This window comes from Eublepharis macularius, chromosome 13, assembly GCF_028583425.1.
Source record: "Eublepharis macularius isolate TG4126 chromosome 13, MPM_Emac_v1.0, whole genome shotgun sequence".
Classification (NCBI taxonomy): domain Eukaryota; kingdom Metazoa; phylum Chordata; class Lepidosauria; order Squamata; family Eublepharidae; genus Eublepharis; species Eublepharis macularius.
The window spans coordinates 26,256,142-26,283,596 of record NC_072802.1 but is presented as its reverse complement, the minus strand read 5'-3'; the positions used below and the strand labels follow the sequence as shown (position 1 = coordinate 26,283,596).

Sequence of the window (27,455 nt, the reverse complement as noted above, 5' to 3'; positions counted from 1 at the left end):
TGCTTTCTGGAGTCAAAAAGTTTTGCAAGGCAATATGTCTGTCATGGGCTTGATAAACCTCCTATTCTTGCAGTCTTTAGAACTACAAAAACAAGGCTGTGCTTTGATCTGCCACTCAACAATAGTTAGTTTGGGAGTTGTGTTTAGCTTGCTGGATTCCAATTAGACATGGGCACGAATAGAATAAAACCAACAAGCTGTTAGTTCTTCGAACAGTGAACAACGAACAGTAATGTTGTTCGTAGCCCTTTAAAGAACCCTTTAAACTAGCAGGTGGCAGAGGGGATTCCACCCTGCAGCCTGCCAGCTGATAATTTAAAGGGCCCTTTCCTGCCATGTGCAAGGGGCAGGGCCCTTTAAACACCCCGCAAACTGACTTTCCCAATGTCCAATACCCACCAAATTTGCAGGGGACATAGTCCTCACTGTCCTCCGAAGACCCCCCAAGTTTCAGAGAGATTGCATGATCCATGAGTCCCCCTCTTTGCTGTCATTTTCTCTTCACTGTGGCAAAAATGGGACTCTCTACTAGAAGCACTTTGAAGGGTTAAAGCCAGAAGGAAAGCCAGGAGGAGTTCAGACAGAGTTCAGTCCCTGCCCGTTGCCAGGGGAATTAATTGAAAGGCGCCAGACTGTCTGGCTTGACGAATGGCTGACGAAGGCAACAACCACTTGTTGCAATGACCACTTGTTCGTTTAGAATGGGGCCTCACGAACGGCTTGTTCATGAACAGATGAACGAGCTGTTCATGGCTTTTTTCTGTTCGTAATGCTGCTCGTGACCATGTCTAATTACAATTCATTCAGGTTTGCACTAAAGAAACACCATTAACTAATGGTGATAAGCAAGAAATGGTAATGTAACCTGAAGCATAAAATCCAGAACTCTTCATTTGTAAAAGAGGTTAATACGCAAAATGATTTCCAGTTAGGCCAGTGAAAAGTATTCCTTCCCTCTGTTGGCTAGCATTGTGATGTTTTGCTAATAAAGAGCAAAACTTTGATGAGCAATATCAGAGAGAACCCCACAAGAGGGTGCCTTTTCAAGTGCACAAGTTTCTTTTAATTAAAGATAGACTCTGAAGCTCTGACTCTGGTTTCTGTTGAAGAATTCAATTTGATATTATACCATAAAATCTTTATTGGCTATGTAATGGCCCCCCATCTTCAGTTTAGCAATTCTCAATGTTTTCTTGCTCATTCATGCAATTCTGTGTTTCCTCAACCAGGGACTCCTCAAATGTTGAGTTACATGCTGCAAGAATGTGTTATCAGTTGTATTTCAACCAACAGATGAAAAATACTGAATCCACAAGCACATTTCCATATTCTATCTCCTTCTGTTCCATTTGCGTGTCACTTTTAATTAAAAATACTTAAAATGGTATATTCTACTCATAGAGGAAAAACAGTAGGCTGATGTCCTTTTCTCACTTTACTTTAAAAGATATGAGCATGCTCAGGAAAAGTACACCTTGTCTTTTAGAACACATTCAGACAATTGCTTCTAATCGCAGGGTTGTTGTGAGTTTAAAGAGAACACCTTGAAGAATTGGCGATATAAAAATGGAATAAAGAAGTTAGAATGTCTTTTATTTGAAATAAACAAAATAAGCAAAATTATAGTCTTATCATGGCACCTTGAAGACTAACAAATTCCTAAGGACTGCCTTCTCCCATATCAACCTACCTGTTCGCTCTCGTCATCTTTGGAGGCCCTGCTTTGGTTGTCCCCACCATCTGAGGCCAGATGGGTGGCAGCACAGGAAAGGGTCATCTTCGTTGTGGCACCAAAACTTTAGTTCTCAGGGAGATTGCTCTGTCCCCCTTTCTTGCTGTCTTCTACCAATTTGTCTGTTTTTATTGGGCCATACCCATGCCCCAATAACTGTTATTGGTCTCCTCCTCGGTTTTTGTGTGTCTCTGTGTGCCTTTTTCTGTTGTGTCTTTGTTTGTGTGTTATTGAATTGTTTTTATGCTATTTTAAATATTGTTTTAAATTTAAATTATTTTATACTGTTTTTTTTTCATTTTTTTCTTAGTTTTAATGTTTGCTGCCTTGATGGCCCTATTTTAGTTAAAAAGGTCGCATACAAATGTTTTCAATAAATAAATAAATTCATAATACAATACTCATTCATGACAGTATAAAAATGAGAAAAGGGACCAAAAGAAAGGTATAAAGATGTATTGCAGATGAATAGTAGAAAGATATAAAATCTGTTCAATGAATACTATATACAGAAAGATTTTAAAACTTAAGGTTTCAGATTATGTATTCATTTCAAACCTTGCTTAGATTTATACCAAAGCTTCCCAATATGTAATGCTACATTACAATAAATGAATTTACAAGAGATGCAGCAGAATCCCAGTCCAAGTCCAAAATAAGTGTTGGGTGTATAGTTGTTGAAAAATGAATCCCAGTGATTATGTTGTTAAAGCTTCAATGATGTGCTTGGAATGGTTTGGGGGCAGTAGAAATTTCTGCTGACAGAAGAGGCAATTTTTGCCTAATTCCCCTCCTGCCCAGCAGATGTCTGACTTCCTTTGTGCTGTTCCTGGGAATTCCTGCCACAGGCATCTGGGACCACAGCAAGAGGGGTAAGGTGAGTTGGTCACGCTCTCCTGGCACAAATGTCCTCCATGAGTGAAGTTTTAACATGGATTAAACCTGTTTTTGTCTTGTCTGTGTTGTGGAACTGCTCCAATACAGGACAGGTTAAAAGCTTTCATGAGCCAGTCCCTACTTACATCTTACGTGGTGAGCTTTGATCCACAAAACCCATAATAAATTGGTTAGGCATTAAAGTACAAACTAATATGGCTTTCCTTCTGAAATACTAAATGATATCACTGTACCAAATAGTAGTTAATTGAAGCACAAAACAAGATACTTTGGTTTCTCTTCTCTTCTGATCATGTGCACTGAAATGATTACTTCATGAGGCAGGAGTATCGAGAGCCAGTTAGTCCTCAGACCCTTCAGGATTTGAACAGGCCAGTTAAGCACCATCATGAACATGGTTGTCCACAACAACCCCATCTGTACATGTGCAAAAATATTCCCTACAGTGCAAAAGAATTTAGGATAGCACATTAGTCATCTAATCTGTGTGCCTATGTGCATGCATGTGTACATGCACATGCACGTGCACGAGAGAAGGAGATGGAGCACGAACGTGCTCAGAGCCGTCAGACTTACTGCTTCCGAGGTTGCTTTAAACTGGCCGTTTCCCACTATGCTCTTGCTGAGTTAAGAGAGGATGGGCTCTCAGAATCTAAGGGGAAAAATCAAGATGACATAGAGATCACATGAAAGGCATCGTTCCTGAAGCCCGAAAGACAAAATAATTGGCAAAGAAGACTGAGCACACATTCTCTGTGGTAGTGTAGTCTCAAAGGAGAGTGTTGTGCTAACTGATATGAAAGCGAAGTCTGTTCTCCATCAATAACTCCAGAGTTGTAAGGAGCACATGGCGAGAATTGCCTTTCTTGTGTCATTGTAAATATGATAATAAAATTGCATGCAGAAAAGCAAGCATGGCAAACCAGTGTGAGTTCCAGTATCCAGTCCTTTCCCAGAAGTCCTTAAAGGGGAAAAAAAAGATAGCCTTTCAAGGAAGATCATTCAAGTAATACTAGAAGGATTCAGATGCTGAGATGATCTGCCTATTCCGCTTAGGTGCGTGGACAGTGTAGCTTTTGTGCTAAACATGAAGCACAAACATGTCTCTTGTTTTGAAGACAATTTGACTGTCTCTCACAGTGTGTATCAGGATATGAAAATGGGTTTGCCTTTCCTTGCCTCAGCTGAGACTTGTTTCAGGTCCCTGCAACCACTGAAATTAAAGGAAGATATTCTGAAATGAAAGGCAGGACTTTTACCCTTCGCTACCCAGTGATTTGTTAGGAAAATAGTAACTTTTAGCTCAGTTATACAGATAGGAGCAGTGTACCACTTCCCCTTTGCTGTGCTAAGTAAAATGGCATGTGAAAGGGACATCCTCCTTGAACTGACTTTGTCTCTTCTGCACTAGCATGAGGTTTTTAGCCAGAGGTTTTCCGACTACGAGAAAACAACTGCTATAGTCTAACTAAAGAATGATACCAAAAGAAGCTTGGACCAGAAGTAGAAACAGCTTCCTTTCTGTCCAGATTAATACAAGCTAATTATACCATGCTGCTGTAGCATAATCAGCAATCTAGTTCTGAACCCATATCAAAGGACATGTTGCTTTGTGTACAGTATTTCCTTTTCCCCCTTCTATAATTCTCTGGTTTCCTAACTTCTCTTTCTATTCTGCATCAACAAATGTGTGTTCTGCATAATTTACATGAACGTTTTCTAAGATTAATGAAAAACAAGCTTATAAGGGGAGCATAGGTCTACTTTGAGTGATCCCCTTGGGATAATGCTGTTGCATATCAATTAAGCTCATTTTTGCTCAAGAAGACTTTGACCCACGCGCACATACTTTTGTTTTAGATACTGTTTCTTCATCTTGCCACCTTCTTATTTTATTAAAGTCACAGATTTTGAGATCAGGTAATGCTAATTAGTCTACTTAACTGGTATATGAGTGGGACTTTGCCTTATTCTGTTAAAGGAGATGAAGTACATGCTCACTTATCCACATTGTCCCAACTTGGTTTGATTTAATTTTTAAAAATTAATAGGTGAGTAGCTGTGCTGTTCTGCGGTATTACAGCAAGATTTGAGTCCAGTATAGGGTTGACAGGCCCCCTCAATCTCCTGGCGGGGGGAGAGGGGCCTGTCATTAACCCTTGGGGAGAGGGGTGTGTGCGCACGCCTCCACAGGTACGATGACGTCACTTCAGGGGTGATGTAATCACGTGGCCCTGCAGAACATGCCCAAAATGGGCCGTCCTGCCATGGATCGGGCCTGTTTTTGAGGCACTGCAGAGTGCAAGAGCATTCCTGCGCTCCGCAGCGCCTCAAAACGGGCCCGATCTGTGACAGAACTGGCCCGTTTTGGGTGCTGTGGAGCATAGAAGTGTTCCTGTGCTCTGCAGCACCTCACAAATGGGCCAATCCACAGCAGAATGGGCCGTTTTGGGGCACTGCGGAGCACAGGAGTTCTCCTACGCTCTGCAGCTGTTGAAAACGGGCCCGGTTTGTCATGGATCGGGCCCGTTTTGAGCACTGTGGAGTGTAGGAGCACTCCTGCACTCCTTAGCAGCCCCAATCCGGGCCAAAATGAGCCTGATCCTGGCGGCTGCAGCACACAGGAGTGTGCCGCGCCGTGGGAGCGCACAAGGAAGGCATGCGTGCCCCCCCACTGCTCAGGTAAGTGGGGGCAGGGTGTGGAGAGTGGGGGTGGGAGATCCCCTGCCCCCACTGGAGGGCTGGGATCCCTAGTCCAGTAGCACCTTAAAGACCAATAAGATCTTCAAGGTATAAGCTTTTGAAATTCAAAGTTCTTTTCATCAAATTCATATCAAATCTTGCTATTCACAGAATGATGTTCCTACAGAAACATATTATCAGTAAATGGTTTGCAAGTTTATTTGTTCAGAGTTCATTAAACAAGCTGTGAAGTTGTAACCAAGCTGTTTTCAGATGGCCAAAACCCATACGATAACCACTGAAATGTTTGCACATAGAATATGGGCGAGTTTGTGGTAGCCTGTAGTGTACAGCAACACATAATTAAGCCCATTGTTATCTTCTCCCCAGTGAATTGGATTGCTGAACGATGAGATGATACTGACCTGCTATAGGCTAAGGTCAAGATAGGTAGCCATGTTTTTCTGTAGCAGTAGCAAAGAGCAAGAGTCCAGAAGCACCTATAAGACAAATAAATTTGTGGCAGGGTATGAGCTTTCCTGAGCCATATTTAAAGAAGTGAGCTGTGGCTTACAAAAGCTCATACCCTACCACAAATTTTGTTAGTCTTATAGGTGCTTCTTTTCTACTGCGATAGACTGCAAAGGACATTCTTCCTGTGTGGCCACAGGTGACGAACATTAATTTATTAAGGCACAACCATTCAGCTTCCTATAACTTCAGTTCATATGCATTGTAATGCAGAGGCCAAAAGCAAGCAATGGGACAAAAGATAGAACAAATGCAACAATGAGTTCATAATGTCTTAAAGGTAATTCCCTGTAGGCAGAGCTCTTTTCTGAGTGTATGGGCAGAGGGATGTTTGAGCTACAGAGGCTAGACTGGAAATCATAAAACCTGTGAATCCCTTTAAGTCCCTCTACCATTGAAAAGCAGAAAGAGTGAAAGAAAGGAGGAAAATATTGTAATACCTTTTCATTGGTGTTGTACTTCTTTAATACAGTTCGGGGGGGGGGGCAGGGGCAGCGGGATGAAATAAATTTAGATCATGCACATGACCCTGAGTATCTCATAGTTCATTCATGTAATGGCAAAATATCTGAACCTAGCCATTTTGTGGTGACATTTTGACAAGAGGTTATTTAAGTCAATAAACCTCGATGTATGATAAGGAAGATTTCTATTTGTTTCCCTGCTGCTTACAATGTAAAGGTTAGCAAAGACTTCTGCCCTGGGCATTCATTGGTGACACCCCCACCCCACCCTGAGAGGTTGGGAACTATATGAAAACTGGAACTTGTATATATATATATATAGTCTGACTATAACAATTACTGCTGTTTCTCAATGAATAACTCAATGGAGAGGCCTTTTCATTTATCACTGTGTCAAATAGCAATCATAATACCTACTGCATTAACTGTAAAGGGAATCAAAATGACTTTATATTAAACACAGGATGCTTAGCTGACATTTTTGTGATGGCATTTGTCAGGAAAGTATAAAGCTGATGTGCAAACTAAATCATAAACTCTGGATTAGCAGCTGGATTTTCAAATGATTGTTTGAAGTGTTAGTAGCATAGAGTAGGCTTCTCTCCTCCCACCAACTGGCCAGTGAGCCTCCAGACAAGCCCTTTCCCCCCCTTCCCTATCACCAGTTGTACAATTTGCTGCTTACTTCCTGTTACTCCAACGAAATAAATGTTTCTGGCAAAGTGAAGTAGGGAAATGAAACAACTGTTTTCAGAATCACTGGGGGGACCAGGGGCTGTTTGATGATGAGAATAAGGCATTCTCATATTACAATCTTATGCCCATATACTCAGAAGTACCCCTACTATGGCTTACTCAAAAGTGAGTATGCTAAGAAACACTTCCCTGGGAGTAAGCCCCACTGAATAGACCTGATTACGATTCTGTGCAGTCCTGTTTAGGGTTGTTCTCTTAATCCCTTATGTCTACCTCCTTACTGAGGATGACTGGAAACAAAGTTGAGTTTTTCTCCTGAGGATTGAAAACATGTATTGTCAAGGTTTGAAACAGAATAATTCTTTGGTAGGAATGTTGCTAAAACTTCCTTTATCATCTTCCCTTTCCTTACAGCCATTGAGCCTCTGTTCTTTGTAAGGTATTCCTTAAGGTTAATTTAGCAATCTATGAACTATGCTGAAATGGTTTGATTCCCAGGTTTTACAAATACTTCATAAACACCTGGTGTAGGTTTCAAGTGCTGACTGTTTCAATGAATTATAGCTCTAAAAAAAGTGAAGCCAGTTTAATCCTTTTGCACTGCTCCTGAGACAGATTAAAATTGTACAAGTATCCATGTCAGTTTGAGAATCTAGTGTGCCTGACGGGCGCAATGCCCAACCTCCCCTGTTAACAACTTGTTCTGTTCAGGCCCAAATTGTTATAAAATATCATCAGGCGCGTAGCAGAGCAAAGAATTTTGAATCTTTGAATTGGCTACGTTGCATATATGGATTGGAAAATGTTACTTTAAGTGAACAACACTTAACAGCAAGGTGTCAGGGCAGTAGAGTGGGACTGTTTTAGTGGTAACGCGGCTGGTTTATCAAAGTGCTTTCAGCATTTAGCCTTCAGTCCATTTTTTTCCCCTTTTGCTTTTTAAATTACGCTGAAAGAAATCTGAAGCATTAAATGGGAAATCACTTTGCAAAAGACTGGTAGTATAAAAAGTACACTTATATGAATATTACATTTGCATGTAATTTTTTAAAAAGATAGAATGGAGTGGTTTAACATTATTCCATTCTCAGCTACCATTTGTGAGAAGTATAAATTACAACTTCAGATTTAGAGGACAGATTACAGAAACCTAGGAATGCTGTGCTTCAGGCCAGCAATTATTGCTGCTCATAGCATCAGCATAAAGTAGCCAGGGGGCCAAACTCCAGGAAAATGTTCTGACATCTGGTGAATACAATCAGCAGTTTACAAAGAGGCAATTTACCACACTGTTCCTATTACCGTTTAATACATTGGTAATTTTGCTATCCTGGAAAGTACTAGATGTCATCACCTCTATTTTTCAGATTTCAGATCAGAAGAAACAAAAACGAGTCTTCTGACACCTTGAAGATTAACCATTTTATTGTACAACATCTTTTCATGGGCTAATGCCCGCTTTGTCAGATGCACGAGGGTTCACTTCATGCATCTTATGAAGTGGCCACTAGCTTACAAAAGCTTCTGTTTTTGCCGTAATTAACACAGCCGAATCACTGGAATTTGCATCTCTGATCTGATGAAGATCTTGATCAAATTTTCCTCGTTTGGCAGAATGATGCTTATCACCTTACTATGGTATGCTCACCATAGTAAGATAACAATCAATAAATGATCATCTGTATTTGACCACAATAACTTCAGAATATCTTCAGAAGTGAAGATGTACCTGAGGTGTGGATTATTTTGACCTGAACTCAAACAGTTGGCAGGGAAGAGTAATTTGATGTTAGGGGTTAAAACAGTATGAATGGATGCCTGCCGAAAGGCTATACTCTGTCAGGAGTGCAGCAAGATGCAAACAGTAGTACAGTGTGCAAAACTGTCAGTGATGGTTGATGATATGAATTGTGTTTGAATTCTTCCATCCCCTGCAAGTTTTATATGACTCTCTGTTCCACTTCAAGCTTCACTGATCAGAGCAATATACCAAATTTGAAAAAGTACTTGGGAGATAGCCATGCTGGATTTCTTCAACATAATGTCAAAGACACTGAAACTCAAGTGGTATTCAGAGAAATAGTACTTTGCCAATGAAACAGTGCTCACAGTGGGTATGTGTTGTGCTGGATTGTCAGGTGAAGGCTGTACTTATGGGGGAAAAACACACACACGTTTCCAAACTGTTGCTCGACTTCTTTAGTCTATATATGGCATTCTCTGCAGCTCCGTGGCCAACAAAGATCTGGAGTAGAAGATGGTATTTGTACCATTTTATCAGATAGCCTGCCAGTGGCCCTGCAGATTCTTGGCAGAAACATTGGCTATGTACATAAAGCAGTCATAACTGAGTTCACCTTTTTTGATCCAGAGTCTACCTTTTATTAGTTTTGCAATAGTTCAAACACAGTTATAATCTGATTGAGCATCTCTGAGCACCCTGTAGGGTTTATCCTCTGCTGTTCTACATGCAGGGGGGCATAGAATGCTGGCTTGTGTTTACATTGATTGCATTGATTTTCAGCTTTACTAACATCTGAGGCTTGCTAAAACTCCAGGAAACACACATACAGAAAAATCCTGTGGAACAGTTCTAATACTGTTTGAGGTGTGAGATCACATATTTGAATGTTTCCCATGTCATAAATTCCCTGTATGTGCAAAGCCTAATTATCAGGGATAAGGGTTTTGGATGATGTATTCGTTGTCAGTGTTTTGGGAGAAATTTTGCATTTAAGGAACATCCGAGCAAATCCCCAACCTTCATTCTGAAATGGCTTGTTTTGCCCCAGAAAATATGTGACCCCCCCCCCTTCTGTAAACATAAATCAGCTTTTGGTTTCAAGTTGAGACTTTCTGATTTGAAGTGTGGTTGTATTATTGTAGTGTACTTCGATAAAGAGCTAATAATTGGTAAGACTCAGATGCAAAGATACCCTTATAAAAGCAGAAGGCATTACTGCTTTGGCAAGTGGTAATCTTACCACCACCACCACCACCATCACCACCACCACCGGTATTTTGCTGATAGCTTCCTCCCCCTGTATTCCCAAGTGCTTTATCTCATTCAAGTCAGATAGTCTCCTGACCGTCAGTTGCAATTATTAAGGGTAAATGGGAGATATGTGCATTGTGTGTCTTTAAACAGCTCCACGTTTTATGTCTGAAATATTTTCAAGCATATATTACAATTTCCATGCAAGCTTAATTCCCAGTGAAATCAGTGGATTTTAAGTGTGTATAATAGAGCAGTCTTTACAATAATGTTTAATACTTGTGTATGCAATTGCCCTGTGAAATGGAGTTCAGCTCACTAAGTATAATAATAAAACACATTTCATATTTTTTAAAAAAAATTGAAGCTGTATAGCCTTTCTCTGTTATGACAATATATTTGACAACAGGCAGTCCACAGATGTGAGTAGAATAAAACTCAGCGTTGTGTTACTTGCTTACAGGGTGTGTCATTAGCTTCTAACGTGGAGATGGACAAAATAAGCAGCTTGGCTCATTGGGCATCTACTACCTTATAGCTGTTCTTGTCCAGTATTCTTGCATTATTACATGCTGCTTCAAGCCCTTATTAAAAGAACAAATTAAAACATGAAGTTGAAGCACCCAAATAAATAAACCAAAATTAATTAAGTAGATCTACTTTACCAACTGTCCTTAATGCACAGGGATGGAAGCATTTAAAAAAAAATCCTAAATCTTCAGTGCTTTGAATTGTGAATGGGTTTTCTGCTTGTTGATTTCTGAAATGGAATTTTGGTGATAAATCTCATACAAGTTCTCTTACTGAACAGACAAAGTTTACCATAATTGTGGCTGTCTAAAAACTTAAAATGATAATCATGAGGGACAAAATGGGATTAAAGAAGAAGTAAATTGTGTCAAACACAACATTGGTACCCAGACCGAAAGAAAATGAATCCTGTGCGTGCGTGCGTGCGTGTGCGCACATGCACATGCGCAGGCTGTGCTCTGTGCAATGGCCTTCCCCATTTACTAGTGTTTTACCACATGTCATTGCTTCTGTGGATTTGCCCTTGCTGTTGAAATGAATGAAGAAGCCCATTCATGAGTGTTTTCTGCAGGCAGTGAATGGGTAGTTAACCTGCACTATCAAATTGCTTCATGTGGATTGATTCTGCTAAGGAGGCTCGCCAGGTTCTTGCTTAGGGAGCTTCATAAGGATCTTAAAAGTGAAACGGCAGTTGCTGATCAGCACCTGTTTATTTGCATATGGAGCATGTCATCAATAATACACTAGACAAGGTCTTAAAAGTCAGAAGAATAGTATGTGAGGTTGGCATCAATTTTGCTTAATAGAGCCTCATAAGCAAACTAGTCAATGGTATTGCATGCAAACTGACAGCTTTCATTACAGTGAAATATATGTCTTTAATTTAGTGGTTTTATGTAAATGTGACCCTATTTTTACTTTCCGTATTTTTCCCTGTGTTGTAACCTTAATTGCAAAGAGATTAATTTTACTTTCTCTGCTATTCACAGAGGGCGATGAGACAGGAGTGATGGATAATCTTCTTGAGGCACTGCAATCCGGGGCAGCGTTCAGGGATCGCAGGAAACGAATACCAAGAACTCAGGGTAGGACATGTATTCTTCGACTTTGGGGGTAGCAAATAGATATTGTTCAGAGTTGGGCAGTAGAAAGAGTTTGTTCATGGAAGCTTTTTAACAGTTTCAGTGAGAACATGTTATGGCTCAGGTGTGAAGTCTTGGGTCCTACATATGCTATCACAATTGTAGAGCACAAGAAAGCACAAAATGTTCCCCTTTTTTCGATCAGCATCAAATAAAAGTAAATTAACACTCTGTAGTTCATGGCATGTCGCTGAAAACCATCTGCGTAATTAAATTGACTCAGCAGAAGTCCTTAAACTCTGGGAATGATGTGTTCTCATTTTTATTATTCTTTTGCCATTTTTGCTGGCTGCAGTATAGCAGAACTATATTTTGTTTTTGTTTTAAAATTATACCCTGCTTTACATATGTTGTTCAAAGTCTTCCCAGTCCAAATCTGGTCTGCAATGGGGAACCTTAGACTTGTATGGTAGATTCGATTTGATCAAATTTCCCATTTTAACACCAGTGTCCAAATTCAGCAAGGGGGGGGGGATATGGAGCACTGTTTCCTGGAAAAAGAACAAAGAATTTGACGGAGGAGAAGAAACTAGCTGGAGCCAGACATGGAGAAAGTGAGAACTGGGAAGAAAAAATAAATAGAGCCAATAGCAGTTGTACAAAACCAGCAAGAAAGGAAGGGAAGACACAAACAAGTAATTAAATATTTAAGCTGAACTAGGAGAGCTTCTAGGTAGGTATCATATCCACAGACTCTACATTGGTTATAATCCACCAAAAACTTTTTTCCTCTGTCCCTAAAGCTGAATTAAGTTTCATATATGGTCCACAGCTTGTCGTGGTTTGAGACATTATGTATCCTTTACACTCAAGGGTGTTTGTTTAAAGTAAGACTTTTGTGGCATAGATGTCAATATTTTGTGATTTTGATGGCATAAGGGGATATATATGAATGTAAGCGAAACCATTTCTGATGATTTTCTTTATTCAAGTGCTTGCTAATATGCAGATTTAATTGTGCATAGCATGGTAAAAAAGAGAAAGGAAATGCAACTGACCTACTTGTTAAGACAATATATTACACTGCAAAATTCTACAAAGCACTAAGATGCCAGAAACATTATGATGCCTCCTTGTCTGAGAAGATCCACTGTTTGGTTCTGGAATGTTAATTGTCTTTGGTGGTGTTAACTGTGGAGTGGTTTCTATTTCAATTCTTGACCCAGTGGAAGTGCAAGGAATCTTAAATGTGGTCCTCAAGGGGGACATATAGAAAAGACTCCTTATACAACTTTTGCAAAAATGTAGAATATCAAACACTTTATCAAATTATCTTGAAATGTCATCCAGTATACTTGCATTTGTGGAAATGGTATTAGCTAAAATGCTTTCTTATAAATGCACAGAAAGCATAATGCTCCTAGGTATAAAGGAGGATTATTGCTGTGACAAGGTAATACATTTCCCTTAGCTTCCCTATTGTCTAATCAGTTTGTGTCATCTGGTATTTTCACAAATTTTCTTCACAAATCCTTCTGATTATCCCATAGAGTAAATTCATATAGAAGGTTGCAGTATTGATCTTACAGTAATATATTATATATGTCACTTATTACTTGATGCTATTTGCATTAGAGCCCAGGAATGTAAGGTATAGAGAGCCATGAAGAAACATACACGTTACATATCTGTTTTTCTGTGTAGTTTGCCCTATCCATCGACTCAGTACAGCACTGTGATATAAGTTTTAGAAAATATCATCCTCTATCTGTGTAATACATAAAATGCATCCAGACCAGGACTCCAAGTACCCATATAACCCTCTTATCTTCCCTTTTGAGTTGATACTGCCCTTTACATTTTGATGGGAGAAAGCAATAAAAGGGCAGCTGGCCTCAAGTGATCTCCCTCAAGGAGAATGAGTTTAAGAAGACAACTCACGCTGAAACATTCGGTTTATTTATGACATCAAAGCTGGTCCAACATACATAAACCTATTTTCAGGTATATATTTGCATATCACTAAATAAGTGAACAAATTACTCATTTTCAAAAGATGTATTTAATATTGTAGATGCAGCCAAGAGTTCTGTTTGAAAAAAAATATGTGAGTTGCATTTAAATATTATGGAACAACTTACTCTGTGTGCAAAGTAGGGGGGCACTCCTAAATATGCGTTGGTATTTAATTGTGGCTGTGTGTTTTAATGAGTGGAAGAAATGTTAACTCTTTCAGCAGCTGTATGTTGGATCTAAATTCATTTTAAAACCCATTAATACCAGAAGTCTTAAAAACAATAACTTTTTTTCTTTCCTACTGTATGTAAATACAACACAAAGGGAGCAGGGAGATTTAAATTTAATATCTGCATCTTCTGTAGTAGTTTACTGATTCAGTGGAAAGGGTTTGTGTACAGACATGTTTGTTTTTTCTCTAACAAATCTGACGTCTTGCCATAACCAAAACTGTTAAAGAGATATGGTTCAAATGGCATTCATCACTCTTTCAGCAATTATCCATGCCTTTTATCCTACCCTTAGGCTATGAGATTATAAAAGAAGACCAGTTCTGAAATAGATTCCCTCTAATATTAGTTTAAGCTATTCTCCCCACCACCACCACCACCACCTTCTGCATAACTTAACTGTTCTATCAGGATTTTTTTTTAAAAAAAAAACTTTGCACTAAGCTGTTAAATCTTTTGCTATAGAATTAAATTTCTAGAAACATTAATAGCTAGTGCCCTTTTAGGAGTGTCCTACTTCAGAAATATTGCAGCTGCAGTGACATTAAGTGCCATCATTTCTTACTGCAGAGAAGCTACAGCTTTGAGGTATATACATGACTATGTACTTTAGGCTCTATGGCTAATCTGGCTGAGGACGCATCCTTTAATTCATTTTGTTAGTGTTGCAGCTCCCCACCCCATGCTGTTTCTGAGTGGGATCTCCTGTCCCCCATGGGTATCACAAAGGGGAGCCTTTGGGGTTGTAACAGAAGGAAGAGGAAAGGAAGTTGTGGTATCCAGGCAGCCTAGCTTGCAACATATGAATAAGAGGTACTTCATTTGCTTGAAGAATCTGTTCCCGTCTTCTGTACTGATAGTCAAGTACTCCTGATCTGAGGATACTTAAAGCAAGAGAGTGGCAAGTCTGATCATCCTACATACCTGAAAAATGCCCCAGGTTTGCAACAATAACAAAAAAAAAAACCTTTAAAATACATTGGGAGATTTAAAATACCTCAACAAGATAAAAGGAATGCCTGTAGCTTTAATCAGATACTATAACAGTTTAGCTAGTATTCCAGGGTTGGTTTCTGTCAGAAAAAGGTGGTGGGGGCACAGCGCGGGAGGCTGGGAAGGAAATGAGATGTCGCTTGCAAGTCCTTGTGGGTTCCCACTTGTCTTATATACTAATAGCCAAGTGGTCCTGACCCGAGGATACTTAAATGGAGCTGCTGGAACCATGACCAGGGCCGATTCCAGATGACTAACCTTAAGGCGCTTCATGCCGCCCTCTTCTGGATCGCGATGGGGAAAATGCGAAATATCGTGTTTCCTCGTGCGAGTTTTGCACGTCGTCGCGCAAAACTCGCGCGAGGAAACGCGATATTTCGCATTTTCCCCATCACAATCCGGAAGAGGGCGGCATGAAGTGCCTTAAGGTTAGTCATCTGGAATCGGCCTAGATAAGATAGATCTTCTTATATACCTGAAAAATGCCCCAGGATTGCAGAACAATCTGAAATATTAAAAAAAATACATGGAGAGGAGGGTTACAAAAACTCTTAAATGATAAAAGGAGTGCCTGTAGCTTTAACCAGATGCCCACAGTTTGTGTTGCTACAGAACCATAACAGTTTAGCTAGTATTCCAGGCTTGCTTTCTGTCAATAAAAGGCAGGGGTAGGGGGCAGGGACTTTTCCAGGGCTGTTTTTGGTCTTTGAGGGAGGATTCATTGGAGCCAGGCCCAGAAACAACCACTTAATACCACATAACTTGCATGACTGACCCAGGCCTGGCTGCTTCCTAATGTTCAAGACCCTCTCCCCCCAAAACAGTGTACTGTATCAGTGAGAGATTCAGAGTAGGATCTGGGAGACCCAGGTTTGAATCACCAGTCTGCTGTTGGAGCTCATTTTGATCTAGTTACAAACCCTCAACCTTAACATAGCTTTCTGGGTTGTTGTGAGGATAAGATGGAAGTAAGGAGAATGCTGTAAATTGCTTTGGGTCTCTATTGTGGAGAAAGGCTGTATGGGCTACAATGCTGGGATTTTGCATACTCACCTGTCAAGTTAGTATGTGCCAGGCCTCTGGGTAAACACATAGGCAGCTACTAAATGGCTCATAATGTATAGGATGCCCATAAATGGCCGCACCTTTTCATGGCTTAAAAGAACCTATTTATTTCTTAAATGTTTTGGGACAGAATCTGTCATACAAGTACTGCCCTTTATTTCCATCCTCGCATAGAAGCTGCTACTGTGAGAAGTTTGGTAATAACAGGATCAGTATCAACTAGCAGTGAAGGTATAACATGGGGAGCCTCGGAAGTTCTTACCGGCTGTATCCACAGATCTCTAAAAGGGCAGTCAGTACATAGTCAAAGAAAATGTGAGATAAGGTTTCAGTCATCCCAGATCCACATACACATGATCGATCCTCAGAATCTACCCACCAAAACAGTAGAAGGGAAAGCATTTAGCCTGGCCAAGAGAAAAGCCCTCTGATATTTGGGGACAGATGAAAATAAGATGGAAGGGTAAGAGAGGGTGTGATATGGAAAAAAAAAAAACGTACAGCATTCTCTACGACCCCTGCCAAGAGCCAAATGGCAGTCTAATGCTTCTAGTGTTCCGTAGCAGCCTGTGGGCCAATAAACAAGAGGAATGAAGGGGACAGCCCTAAAAAGGAAAGTATGGATTCAAGATCGGATCGCCAGTGCGAAACATAAGGATCTGGCCATAAAGGAAAGGGCGGGGGGGGGGATACTACTAATATTCTCCGAAAACAAAACCTTCAAATACAAGTCAAAAGCCTGCTTGGTATTCCGCTGGTCCCAGGCTCAGCTCCAGTGAGAGAATCACAGAGGCTACACACTGAGAAACTCTGTTAATTTTTTGAAGAAAAACTTCAAAAGATCAATCAGTGGAATTATGGACTCCAGTAATCCAAACAATAACCCCATATAGAAGTTTAGATAGATAGCACTTTTAACTCTGAAGATTTGGATCACCCCACTAACATACTGGCTCCAAACATGGAAATGGTAGAGGAGGAGACAGCCACCATAGAATTCACTACTGAAAGCAGAGCATATTCTTTGTGAGTTTTCCATGAGAGAGAGAAGCTTGGAAGAGAATACTACGAGGACAAAACAGAGACACCTGTTCAACTGGCTGATTAAACTTGCAAAAAAGCTGCTTGGACCAAAGAGATCTTGAGAAGACCATAACTTTAGACTGTTCACATTTTATTACTAAGCCTTCTCCAGTGCAATAGTTCTGGAATGCCTTAAAAATCTACACAAACCCGCCAGCAATCTAGATAGGGCAGCTTCATCTGCACAGAGTAACAAGAGAATCTGACTGGTAGCTAGAGCAGGGGCATAGGAATTCACCATACTAAGCTCCCGGCAAGATCATTAATACACAGACTGAATAAGAGGGGAACCAGCAGGAAACCCTGCCTTGCTCTCCTGGACAGAGGCGTACCTCAAGGCCACAACCAACACAAGCAGTGGGCTTATTATATGATTGTTGAATTAAATGCCAGAGTTTGCAATTGATGGAAGATGCATAAAGTTTGGCCCTCAGATGCTCTTTAGATATAGAGTCAAATGTGGCCTTTAAGTCCATACGTCCATAAAGTCTGTATGAAGCACATCATTTGGGTGAGCTATATACTTCTCTGCCAGATGGATAAGAACCAAGCAATGATTCGGTATTGAATGCCCTCTTTGGAATCTAGCCTGCTTTCCCCTCAAAATACCCTTGGCTCAAGAAAACCCAATTCCTGCCCTGTTCTTGTACGACAAGTAAGTAAGCATAGAATAATTAATCTGCTCTGTTATTCTGAGTTCATATCTTAAATCTTGTTTGATTTAAAGGAGATTTTTCCTTAATATCTAAAAAATTTAAATGTAATATCTAAAAAGTGCAAATTGTGGAAAATGAAAGCCAATCAATTTTATATATAAAATAACAGTGTGATGTCCAGTATTTGTGTGTTGTTGGTTTTTTTGCAGGGAGGAGGGGATGTCACAGTGTTTTTTTGCTCAGTTGCAACAACTTTTTCTACAGCCCCGTATAGGCTAACATTTATCATGGTAAAAAGTTATATGAGGTGAGCTATTTATAGTTGCGTTTGGATTATTGTAGTAATTGCTTTAAGTCCAAATATCTCAATAAATTTATTTTATTCCTCTTGCAGTTTATTTAATATTTTGTTATATATAATGTAAGGAAGAAACTGAGGCTGCAATTCTAAAATTACTTCCCTGGAAGTAAGCTCCACTGAATAAAATGGGACTTATATCTGAGAAGACCTGCTTAAGATGCTTTCTGAATATTATATGCTAGAACGGATGCTTCTAAGCAGCCATCTTGGCACAAGGATATTTATTTTGCCTACGATGGTAATCATCATCCTGAAGGAGAGAAGCCTAAAAATAACTTTGCTTCAAAGAACCTTGAATAACATTCAGTGGTAATGATTTGGCTGAGGAAGTATCATTATTATTGACTTGAGAAAAAAGTTTGTCGAATCGTCCTTCTTGGAAGGATCTTGGGAACTTTTTTTTGTATAAACCTAAAACAAAGCCATGCAATTAATAGCTTGTATTAAGACCAGCCAAAAGGTAGTACTTGTTTTTTATTTATTTATTTGAACCAGAATGGCTATTGGGAACCTCTGTTTTAGTGTAAGGTATCTGCCCTAGAAATAATTTTTAGACTACCCTTGACAGTCTTATTACTTACTTACTTACTCATATCCCCATCTTAGTCCTCAAATGGGACCAAAGCAGCTTACCTTGTTCTCCTCTCCTCCATTTTATCTTTATAACAACCCTACGTGGTAGGTTAGGCTGGCAGTGTGTAACTGGTTCAAACTTCTGTGACTGAGTGGGGATTCAAACCTGGGCTTTCTAGATCCTTGTCTGACTGTAACCACTACACCAAACTAAGCCCCCATTTAGGCCTTTAGAAATATCAGCAGAAAACTCTTGGAGCAAAGAAACCCCTAAAAGGATAATTCTTTAGTTCCCAAGTTCCAAATTGCCTTGTGATGTATTCATTTATGTAATGAACAGAGGAGGGGAGACAAGAGGAAATACAGTTGTGGTTTACAAAGTAATTTCAAAGTTCATTAGGGAGGAACACCCAGAACTTTTGATGCTATTATGGGCCGTTTCCAGATGGCTTACCTACCTCCGGAACGTCGTGCCATGTTGCGGGGAAAACGCGAAATACCGCGTTTTCTCGCGTGAGTTTTGCGCGATGTCACGCAAAACTTGAGCGAGAAAACGCGATATTTCACGTTTTTCCCGCAACATGGCGCGACGTTCCGGAGGCAGGTAAGCCGTCTGGAAACGGCCATGGTTTGTGGGCCGAGCATTAAAATGGGGGCGGAGAGAGGCAAGGGCATTGTGACAAAATAAAACCCCAAGACAGAATTGTTGGAAAATGAAAAGGCTGCAACTTTATTGGTTTACAACTTATGGAGCCTTGGTGCAGCGTAGGGCATGAATCCAAGCATCAGCCAACTTGCCTGCCAACTGATGACCAGCAAGATGGAAGGGGCAGCAGGATGATAGGACGTGGGATTCCACATGGATGCAAACCTCTGTGTGGATCCCCCTGCCATTTGGAAGAGAGCTTGCCCTAATAGCCCCCAAGCTAGGCATGGCCCTGACACTCCTCACCCCCAGGGCCCCTAAAAAGGCATCCCCAGGTATGGGGAAACTGGGCTCACACCCTGTTTCCCCCCAAAAGGATCTGAGCCCAATGCCAAAACCATCCAATCTGAAGCTGTGACAAAGCTAAAGCAAACAAGGAACCATGAATGTGTTACTGCCAAGAATACAAAATATATACCCAACAGACAGGTGACGATTTAACACTGAACTCAGTAATGGACAATATTTGGAGGGGGGAGCTGGAACACCACAGACTGCTAACCGCCTGGCTGGGTTTCAGGCAGTGGACCCGATCTTCTGAGATCGGCAGCAAAGTTTCACCTCCAGGATCAGCCAACCTGCCACTGATTGGTTGGCTGAGCTATTCAAACTTTAAGAAGCGTGTGTGGTCTTGCAGGTGCTCCTGAGAGCCAATACAAAGGTGGCAGCCACCATATGCCTCCCCCCTCCCCCACCTCACAGGCCTGAAAACTGGGAGGGGATACATCTTAAAGATACAAGAGGCTGTTTTCATGCTAAGTGAAATTTAAAACAAAATAACCCCTCTGTGCTTGGCAGGTATAAATGGTGATGGAGAGGCATGATTTTTTAAAACTACACATTATGATACAGATGCTAAGGATTATGCAAACTGCTTTTAGCTATATTGTCAGTGCTGAGGCCCCTGGAGCATAATGCACATTAATTAGAAGAAGGAAAGTATTCGGCAAGTTTTCCTTGGTGGAAGCTGCGTTAGGAAAGGATTATGTCATGCAAACTAACTTATCTTTTAAAGCACTTGTTTTTATTACTGATTCCAGTTCCACAGCTCTCCATTTACACTATGGTATTTAAATGAAACTGAAATACATACTGCAAGCAACATTTCCCCCCAAACAACACAACCAGTTTCATGTCTCCTGTTGTTCTGATAATTATAGCAGAGTAACAAGTGGAACATAGACAAAACAAAATATTGTAGCTGCTAAAATATTTTTCAAATGTGGCAATGGAAATTTACCTAAAGAAAGCTTTAGCAGGAGAAGAGAGGCTGTGACTGCACGTGTGTCAGGTGCAGTAGGCCATGCATTCAATGTCTGTCATATCTAGGTAGTAAATGTTGCTTAAATTGAGTACTGACTGAGTTGGAGGGAAAGCATATGGTATAAATGGAATAAGAAACCACTTCAGTGTTTGAAACCTTTGGACAGCTGCTGATACTCAGAGTAGACAGTACTGACCTAAAGGGACCTGTGGTCCAATTTGACATAAGGCATCTTCATATGCTCACTATAAACTATGCATTAGTGTTGTAAGGTAGACTGCCTTCTGCTGCTGCTTTCTTTTTTTCTTTCTGTATACACTGCCAGTCTCAGACTACAAACGCCTTGCAGGAAACATGGCATGCTTGGTAGAATCATTTAGGCCTGGTGGGTCACAAATGGATACGGTCTGCTTCTCAAAATGATTCATAATATGTTCATTTTAACAGGTATGAAAATTCATATTTTTTTGGATAGGGGAAGCATCATTTTCAAAACTAGCAAACTGTTGGCTTCTGTAGTTTTAACTAGAGATGGGCACGAACTGAAATACAAACCAAAATTAAGCATGAACCAGGCCAGTGGTTCATCAGATCCCATTTCTGATGAACCACCATGAACTTTAGGCTGGTTCATTTGGTTCGTTTTTTGGTTCATCACTGCAGACAGCCTGGTGCCAATCAATCAGTTTCCTAGGCAACAGGGGATGGACTTCCTGCAGACCTTCTGCTAACCCAGAAGTGAACTACTGCTGGCCCGGAAGTGACCTTCTGCTGATCCGGAAGTGATGGTTTTTCTGACCTGGATGTGATGTTTTCACGAGCCAAACAAACTGGTTCGTGAACCAGGGGCAGGTTCGTGAAAGTTTGTGGTTCGTGAAATTTGACGAACCATGAACCACACGGTTCGGTTTTTTGCTGGTTCTTGCCCATCTCTCGTTTTAACAAGGGGGTGTGTTTATGTGTATCCCCCTCCAGGTATTTATAGTGAACAATGTTAGTTAACAGCAGGAATCTAATAGCATTGGACTGCTGTTCTACTGCAGACCACCATGGCTACCTACCTGAAACTAATGTTGGTTAAATCAGCCTAGGAATGCTGTGAAATCCTATATCTATCAATATGTCTGATCCTCAATGGGACCATATCTGTGGATACTTAAATCCAGACACTGAAGCCATGAATAAAGAAGATAGTTATTTCTACAAACCTGAGAAAAGCCCAGTAAAAGACAGAGGAGGGGACAGAGGAGTTTTGAGCTTTGAGGGATGACTGAGGCCAGGCCTCCAAGCAGCCACCAGGTGACTTGATACCAAGAGTCTTGCATGAAGGGAAAGGTGGAAGTTGCCAGAAAGACAAAAATATTGTGGAGACAGCTATACTGGAGAATGGCAGATGCCTCCTGCAAAGCTTTGCAGGTTTCCCTACCACACAATCAGGCCTGGTGACCAGCACTGTGCAACTCAGCCATAATTTTCCCAAATAGAGGCTGCCATGGTGAACAAAGGAGAGAAACTTGAAGACAGAGGGGCAGATAAATGTAGATTTGATGGTGAATGGGAAGGACAGACGAGATGGAGGGAAAGGGAAAAGAGCTATGGATTCTTTCTGGGATGAGAAAGAGGAAATAGTAGTGGGGGGATTAGATGTCTGCCATACGTCTTTGTGGTTATCTCCTACTAGTTTATGTTGAGATTACAGCCAAGATGTTCTAGACTATTAGTGATCTTCTTGGTTCATTGAGCCACTCAGCACGAGATCAGTTTCACTGCATTGTGATGTGCTTGGATATCTTTGATATCTTTTTACCTTTTCTGGCCCCCCAAAGGTGTCGCTATCCACTGCCAATCTCCATTGTTCCCTATGGAGAAAATTGGAGGGAGTATTCCTAGGTGGCTGGGGGTGGCATTTTGCAAGCAAAATACACCACATTGGCAGGGTACCTACACCTGCCTGTCCTCCCAAGACCATCCAAGTTACAGGGAGATTGCAAGAATGAAATGAACCAACTGGATAACAGCTTGTGGCTGGCCAAGCCACTCCATGGGACCCAAGCAGTGGTGGCAGTTCCTATGACCTGGCCGAGGGACAATATGGCTGGGCTGGAAGGGGTGCTGCATTACTGAGGGGGTCCATTTAGGTTATGCAGAGCTTCCCCAGCAGGCAGGAACATCAAAAGTCAACAGTGAACAGAGGCTCTTTGCAGCAGGAGCAAGCAGAGACAGGCCAGGACCCATCAAAGCAGAGGGAAGACGTGGAAAAGTCATCCTCAGAAGCTGATCCAGGAGACAGCTGAGCAGGAGGCCAGAGTAGGATGGGATTCACATCTGGTAGTATCACCCCTGCCAGGGACTTTCTAGTACTTGAGAGTGAGAAGTGGAATAGAGATTGTGGCTCCAGCAAGGCTTGCCTAGAGGAGCAGGAGAATGGGCAGCAGAGAAACAGGTGAAAACATGTTAGTGTAAAGGAAGCTGGTAAATGGGAAGAAAGGACTACTGAATATAGCTAGAGAGGAACCTATGGGAACTCTCACCCACGAAAAGGGCAGCGAACCTGGTCTGAGGCCCAGCAAGGTATGACACAGCTACAAGGAAATGTAAAATTTTAAATAAGTCTAGATTAGTCACCAAAATGTATGCATGTCTACTTGGAAGTAAATTGCAATGTTCTGCCAGTTAGAGTGGATGATGCAATGGTCTGATTCAGCTCAAGGCAGCTTCATATGTTTGTATGACCGCAGCCATGCAGCACAATTCTAAATTTTCAAATAAGTCCCAGTATGCTTATTCCCAGTAAGTGTATATAGGATTGTTCCCATACTGACTCTATCCAAAATCAGAATTAAGCTTCCTACATCACTTACAATTTTGAAATTTGTCCAAGAACTAGAAATTAGTTGTGATATATAATGCAAGAAGAATATATTTAAAGCAAATTGTGAAAATTAAAGAAAAATTCAAACATATTACAGCTTTGAGTCTCATAATTTGTTTCTGTTCTCTCTAACAATCTTTTCTCCTTGAAGTGGAAATCTGTTTTTATTACACAGTATTTCACATTTTTGCCATTATTTAAAACATTATTCTTTCAGAGGTTGGTTTTTTACCATGTTATATACAGATGAAATAGTTTGCCTGGCAGGCAGCTGACTCATGGTACAGCCATCCAGAGTTTTCTTCCCCTTTGAATTTAGGCACATGTGGGTAATGTCACAGTAATATGCTTGTCACATGGAAAACAAATTGTGCTGCTGTACATCTTGGGCATATCATGCATTGATGCCCTTTTTCTGTCTGCATTTATAGAAATCTGAAGTCCTAGATCAGCATGTGCAATCCCCAACTATAGCACTGTTCCCTTGTCCTCTTACTGTCTAAACTAGAGATGGGCACAAAAAGCAATACGAACAAAAAAGCCACGGACAGCCCAAACCGCTGTTCGCGAGCAAGCTGTTCGTGAGTCCCCATTCCCAGCGAACATGTGTTCATTCCAAGCCCTCTCTGTGGCGTTTGTCAGCCGTTCATAAAGCCAGACAGTCTGGCGCCTTTCAATCAGTTCCCCTGGCAACATAGTCATGGACTGTCTGAACTCAGTCTGAACTCCTTCTGGCTTTCCTTCTGGCTTGTAACTCCTCAAAGTAGCTTCCAGCAGACAGTCCAGTTTTTTCCACTGTGATAAGAAAATTACATGAAAGGGACCCATGGACTCTCCTTTCCCCGGCTCAAGTTCAGCTAAGTCCCAAGGGGAACCGTTCTGGTTCCCACACACCTCCAACTACGAACATGTTCGTGAACATGTCATGTCCGTCGATGTTCATAAATCCCTGTTCATGGATGGCAACGAACAACAAACATCGTGTTGTTGGTTTTTTTTCCTGTTCGTGCCCATCTCTAGTCTAAACTTGTTGGCATCTACCTCTATTCTCTCACTGGTGTTCTTCAGCTTGAAAGTAGTCCTGCTGCAAGCAGACATCCTCTTTGATCTAAACTTACAATGAAAGTTTTCTGTTTCAGCTCAACATTGGATCCCTGATTGAACTGTTATTTGGTCTACCGCAGTGGTTTCTAAGCTTCTGTTCAACATCATGGTCTGGCATCTAATTCTGAAAAGCTTTCTCTCTTTCTGTTTCCCTGCCTCCCTTACAATGTAGTGTTTTATGGGGTTGTCAAATGGAGAATTCCATATAAAATGAAAATATTATACAGTACTTCACATGCATAAAATAGTTTTCAAATCATTTATCACTTTATAGAGGATGTGAAACCGCCACTTATCTAGCCACATAAAAGCAACAATAAAGTGAAGGTTTCTTCAAATTAACAACATTCAGGTTTATTAGACTAATCAAACTTGATATACATATGTGCATTTGGTACACTAGTTTTCCAGCTTGACATTTATCATCTAGAAGCAATATTTTAAAAGAGGATATTTGAACAATATGAATCAGTTTTGTTTTATGCATTTTCCTTTCAAACTTAAGAGGTACCCCTTAACCTGAAATACTTTTCCTCGAAGAAACAGAAGGGAGAAAACATTTTGTGGCATTATACTTAAAAAGAAATGGAAGTGTTGCATAGCTGGAATTTCCATAAATGGCCCAAGGCCGCTCATCTTTTATTAGAAACATAAATACCAGTGCTAACATGATGATTTTGTGACACCAGGGAACATTATATTATGCCACATATATCATTCAGTGATGAAAGACGGCAGCAGATGTGAGAAACAGTGCACCCCACAGAGTACTCAACATTCCCATTTATTCAGTCATTTTCATTGTGTGTTGGAAGTTCAAGGTTGGATAGATCTTATTGTTAGCATGCATTATACTATCAGATGCCAAAGGGATCATGCTATAGAGCATCGGAGTGGGATTTTTTGGACCACCTATTTCCTAGAAAGCATCTTCTGTTTCCTAGAATTATGGCTATTTCCACACATCCTTAAAGGGATGGCCCACTCACCAAACACTACCAGCGTTTCCCCTTCACTCCACACACCTCCGATTTCAAATCAGAAGCAGGCATTTGGCTTCCATTTTGTCAGTGGCTTTACAGGGACCATGGGAAAGTGCATTCTCAGAAAAGGCACCCCAAAAAATGGAAGTCAAATAACCTGCTACCATTTTGAAATCAGAGATGTGTGAAGTGAAGCGGAAAGCCGGCAGTGTTCAGAGAGTGGGCCATCCCTTTAAGGATGTGTGGAAATGGACAAATGCTTAATCTGCACAACTTTGATTATTGTGCTATCATCACTCTCTAGCAGTTATTTGCTACCAGATTTCCTTGTGTGGGCAAGACCATCAGTTGTGAACAACTGCTATAGTGCTATCAGGGTGAAGTATCCAGTGATGTGTGGGTAGAGCTTACGATTTAAAACATAAAATTTAGATACCAAAAACACTGGTGTTTTAATAAGGGGCCCAGAAATGTAAGATTCAATCCAAAGAATGATGGGCGGAAGGAAGATACCAACCACTTCTGTTCCAGAAATGCTTGCATAGCAGCATGCACGAGAATTTATTCGCTTCTTTTATGTGTAGCTTTTCTTGTGCAGTGCTCCAATGCAAGATCAGAAATAATCCTTCCATAAGTGGAAGTTGCTGATCCGCTTTCCTGCCCACATACACCAATGAGTTGTTTCTGGTTTTCCTAAAGTTGGGGTGGGGAGGGGGAACCCAAAACTTTCTTGCTGGTTTCCTGAAGGGCAAGTCTCACCACATGTATAAATAGCCAAGTGGCTTATTTACAAGCTTGGTGAACTTATCCACATGAAGTATGTACCTTGTGCAGAATATCTAGTCTTTCACATAGTAAATGTAGAATAACTTGCAGAGGTTTTGGATGAGGTGTTGAAACTAGTACGTGGTGGTGGTAGTGGCTTGCTTGCTTGTTTTCCACTTTCTGACTCATTTCAGAGTTAGGTGGTGATATGCTGCACTTTGACAGTTGTCTGTAAAACATCCCGGCATTCAAACAGTGCCATTTGAATAATAAATAAATCATCCTACACTTGCTTTGCAGCCTGCCCTGTTTATCTGAATCCATCTATTGTCTCAAGTGACACTGTTCTTCATTTTTTTTCATAAAAGAAACAGTACTTCCAGTTGCCATTAAAAGCTTAAATATCTAATCCTAATACCGCCTTCTCTATGCCCACCATTCATTTCTATTTTGATTTCACCATTGAAAATTAGACTTTGAAAGCCCAGAGTCATTTTTGTGTAACGTAAAATCCTCTAATCATCAAAAAAGGGAAAACGTCTAGTTGAGATTCAAATTGGATTGTTTAAACAGTTGCAGAAGTGTATATTAGTCACTTCTTTATAAACAAACCTCTTTCTCAAACCACTGCATGCAAATTTCATTATTTTATTTTAGGAGGGTTTTTGCTTTGATAGATTGGTGTTTCAAGTAACTGAGCTATAAATGGTCTTAAAAATCATTATTTCTCCCTTTAAGATAAAAACCATTCTAGGAGTGAGTTTCTAGTAATGTAACTTGATTGCAGTGGTAATGTTATTTTTGTACCGATTTTCATATTGTCCAGGTGTAAGTGTCCATTACCGGTGACAGATGATGTTCTGAAGCCATTAGATTGCTGTGTCCGCATCTCTCTCTGCTTGGTGAGGAGAGCAATGTGAAATTAATATTTTAGTTCTACATTCGCTTTCATGAAACATGTAATCACAACAAGCTATCAGTGTCTTGTTGCTATCTTGAAATTATATATTTGGTTTTCTTTAAGATTCTATGCAGAGATTCTATCCGGAAATCCTCTGAACCTTTTAAGGTAGATATTCATTCTCTCTCTCTCTCTAACTCGGCACTTTTGTGTGTGTGTGTGTGTGTGTGTGCGTGTCTGCAAAACAATAGATTGTTTTGGTTTAGTATTTGT

At 40.6% G+C, this 27,455-nt stretch overlaps 1 protein-coding gene across 1 annotated transcript in view; it reads left to right on the top strand.

Moving 5' to 3' along the window:
• DIAPH2 (diaphanous related formin 2) overlaps window positions 1-27,455 on the top strand; it is a 444,699-nt gene that overhangs the window by 323,289 nt on the left and 93,955 nt on the right. Inside the window, exon 27 of the mRNA XM_054995941.1 lies at window positions 11,518-11,613. Coding sequence (XP_054851916.1) covers window positions 11,518-11,613 — 96 coding nt within the window. The remainder of the gene's footprint in view (window positions 1-11,517; window positions 11,614-27,455) is intronic.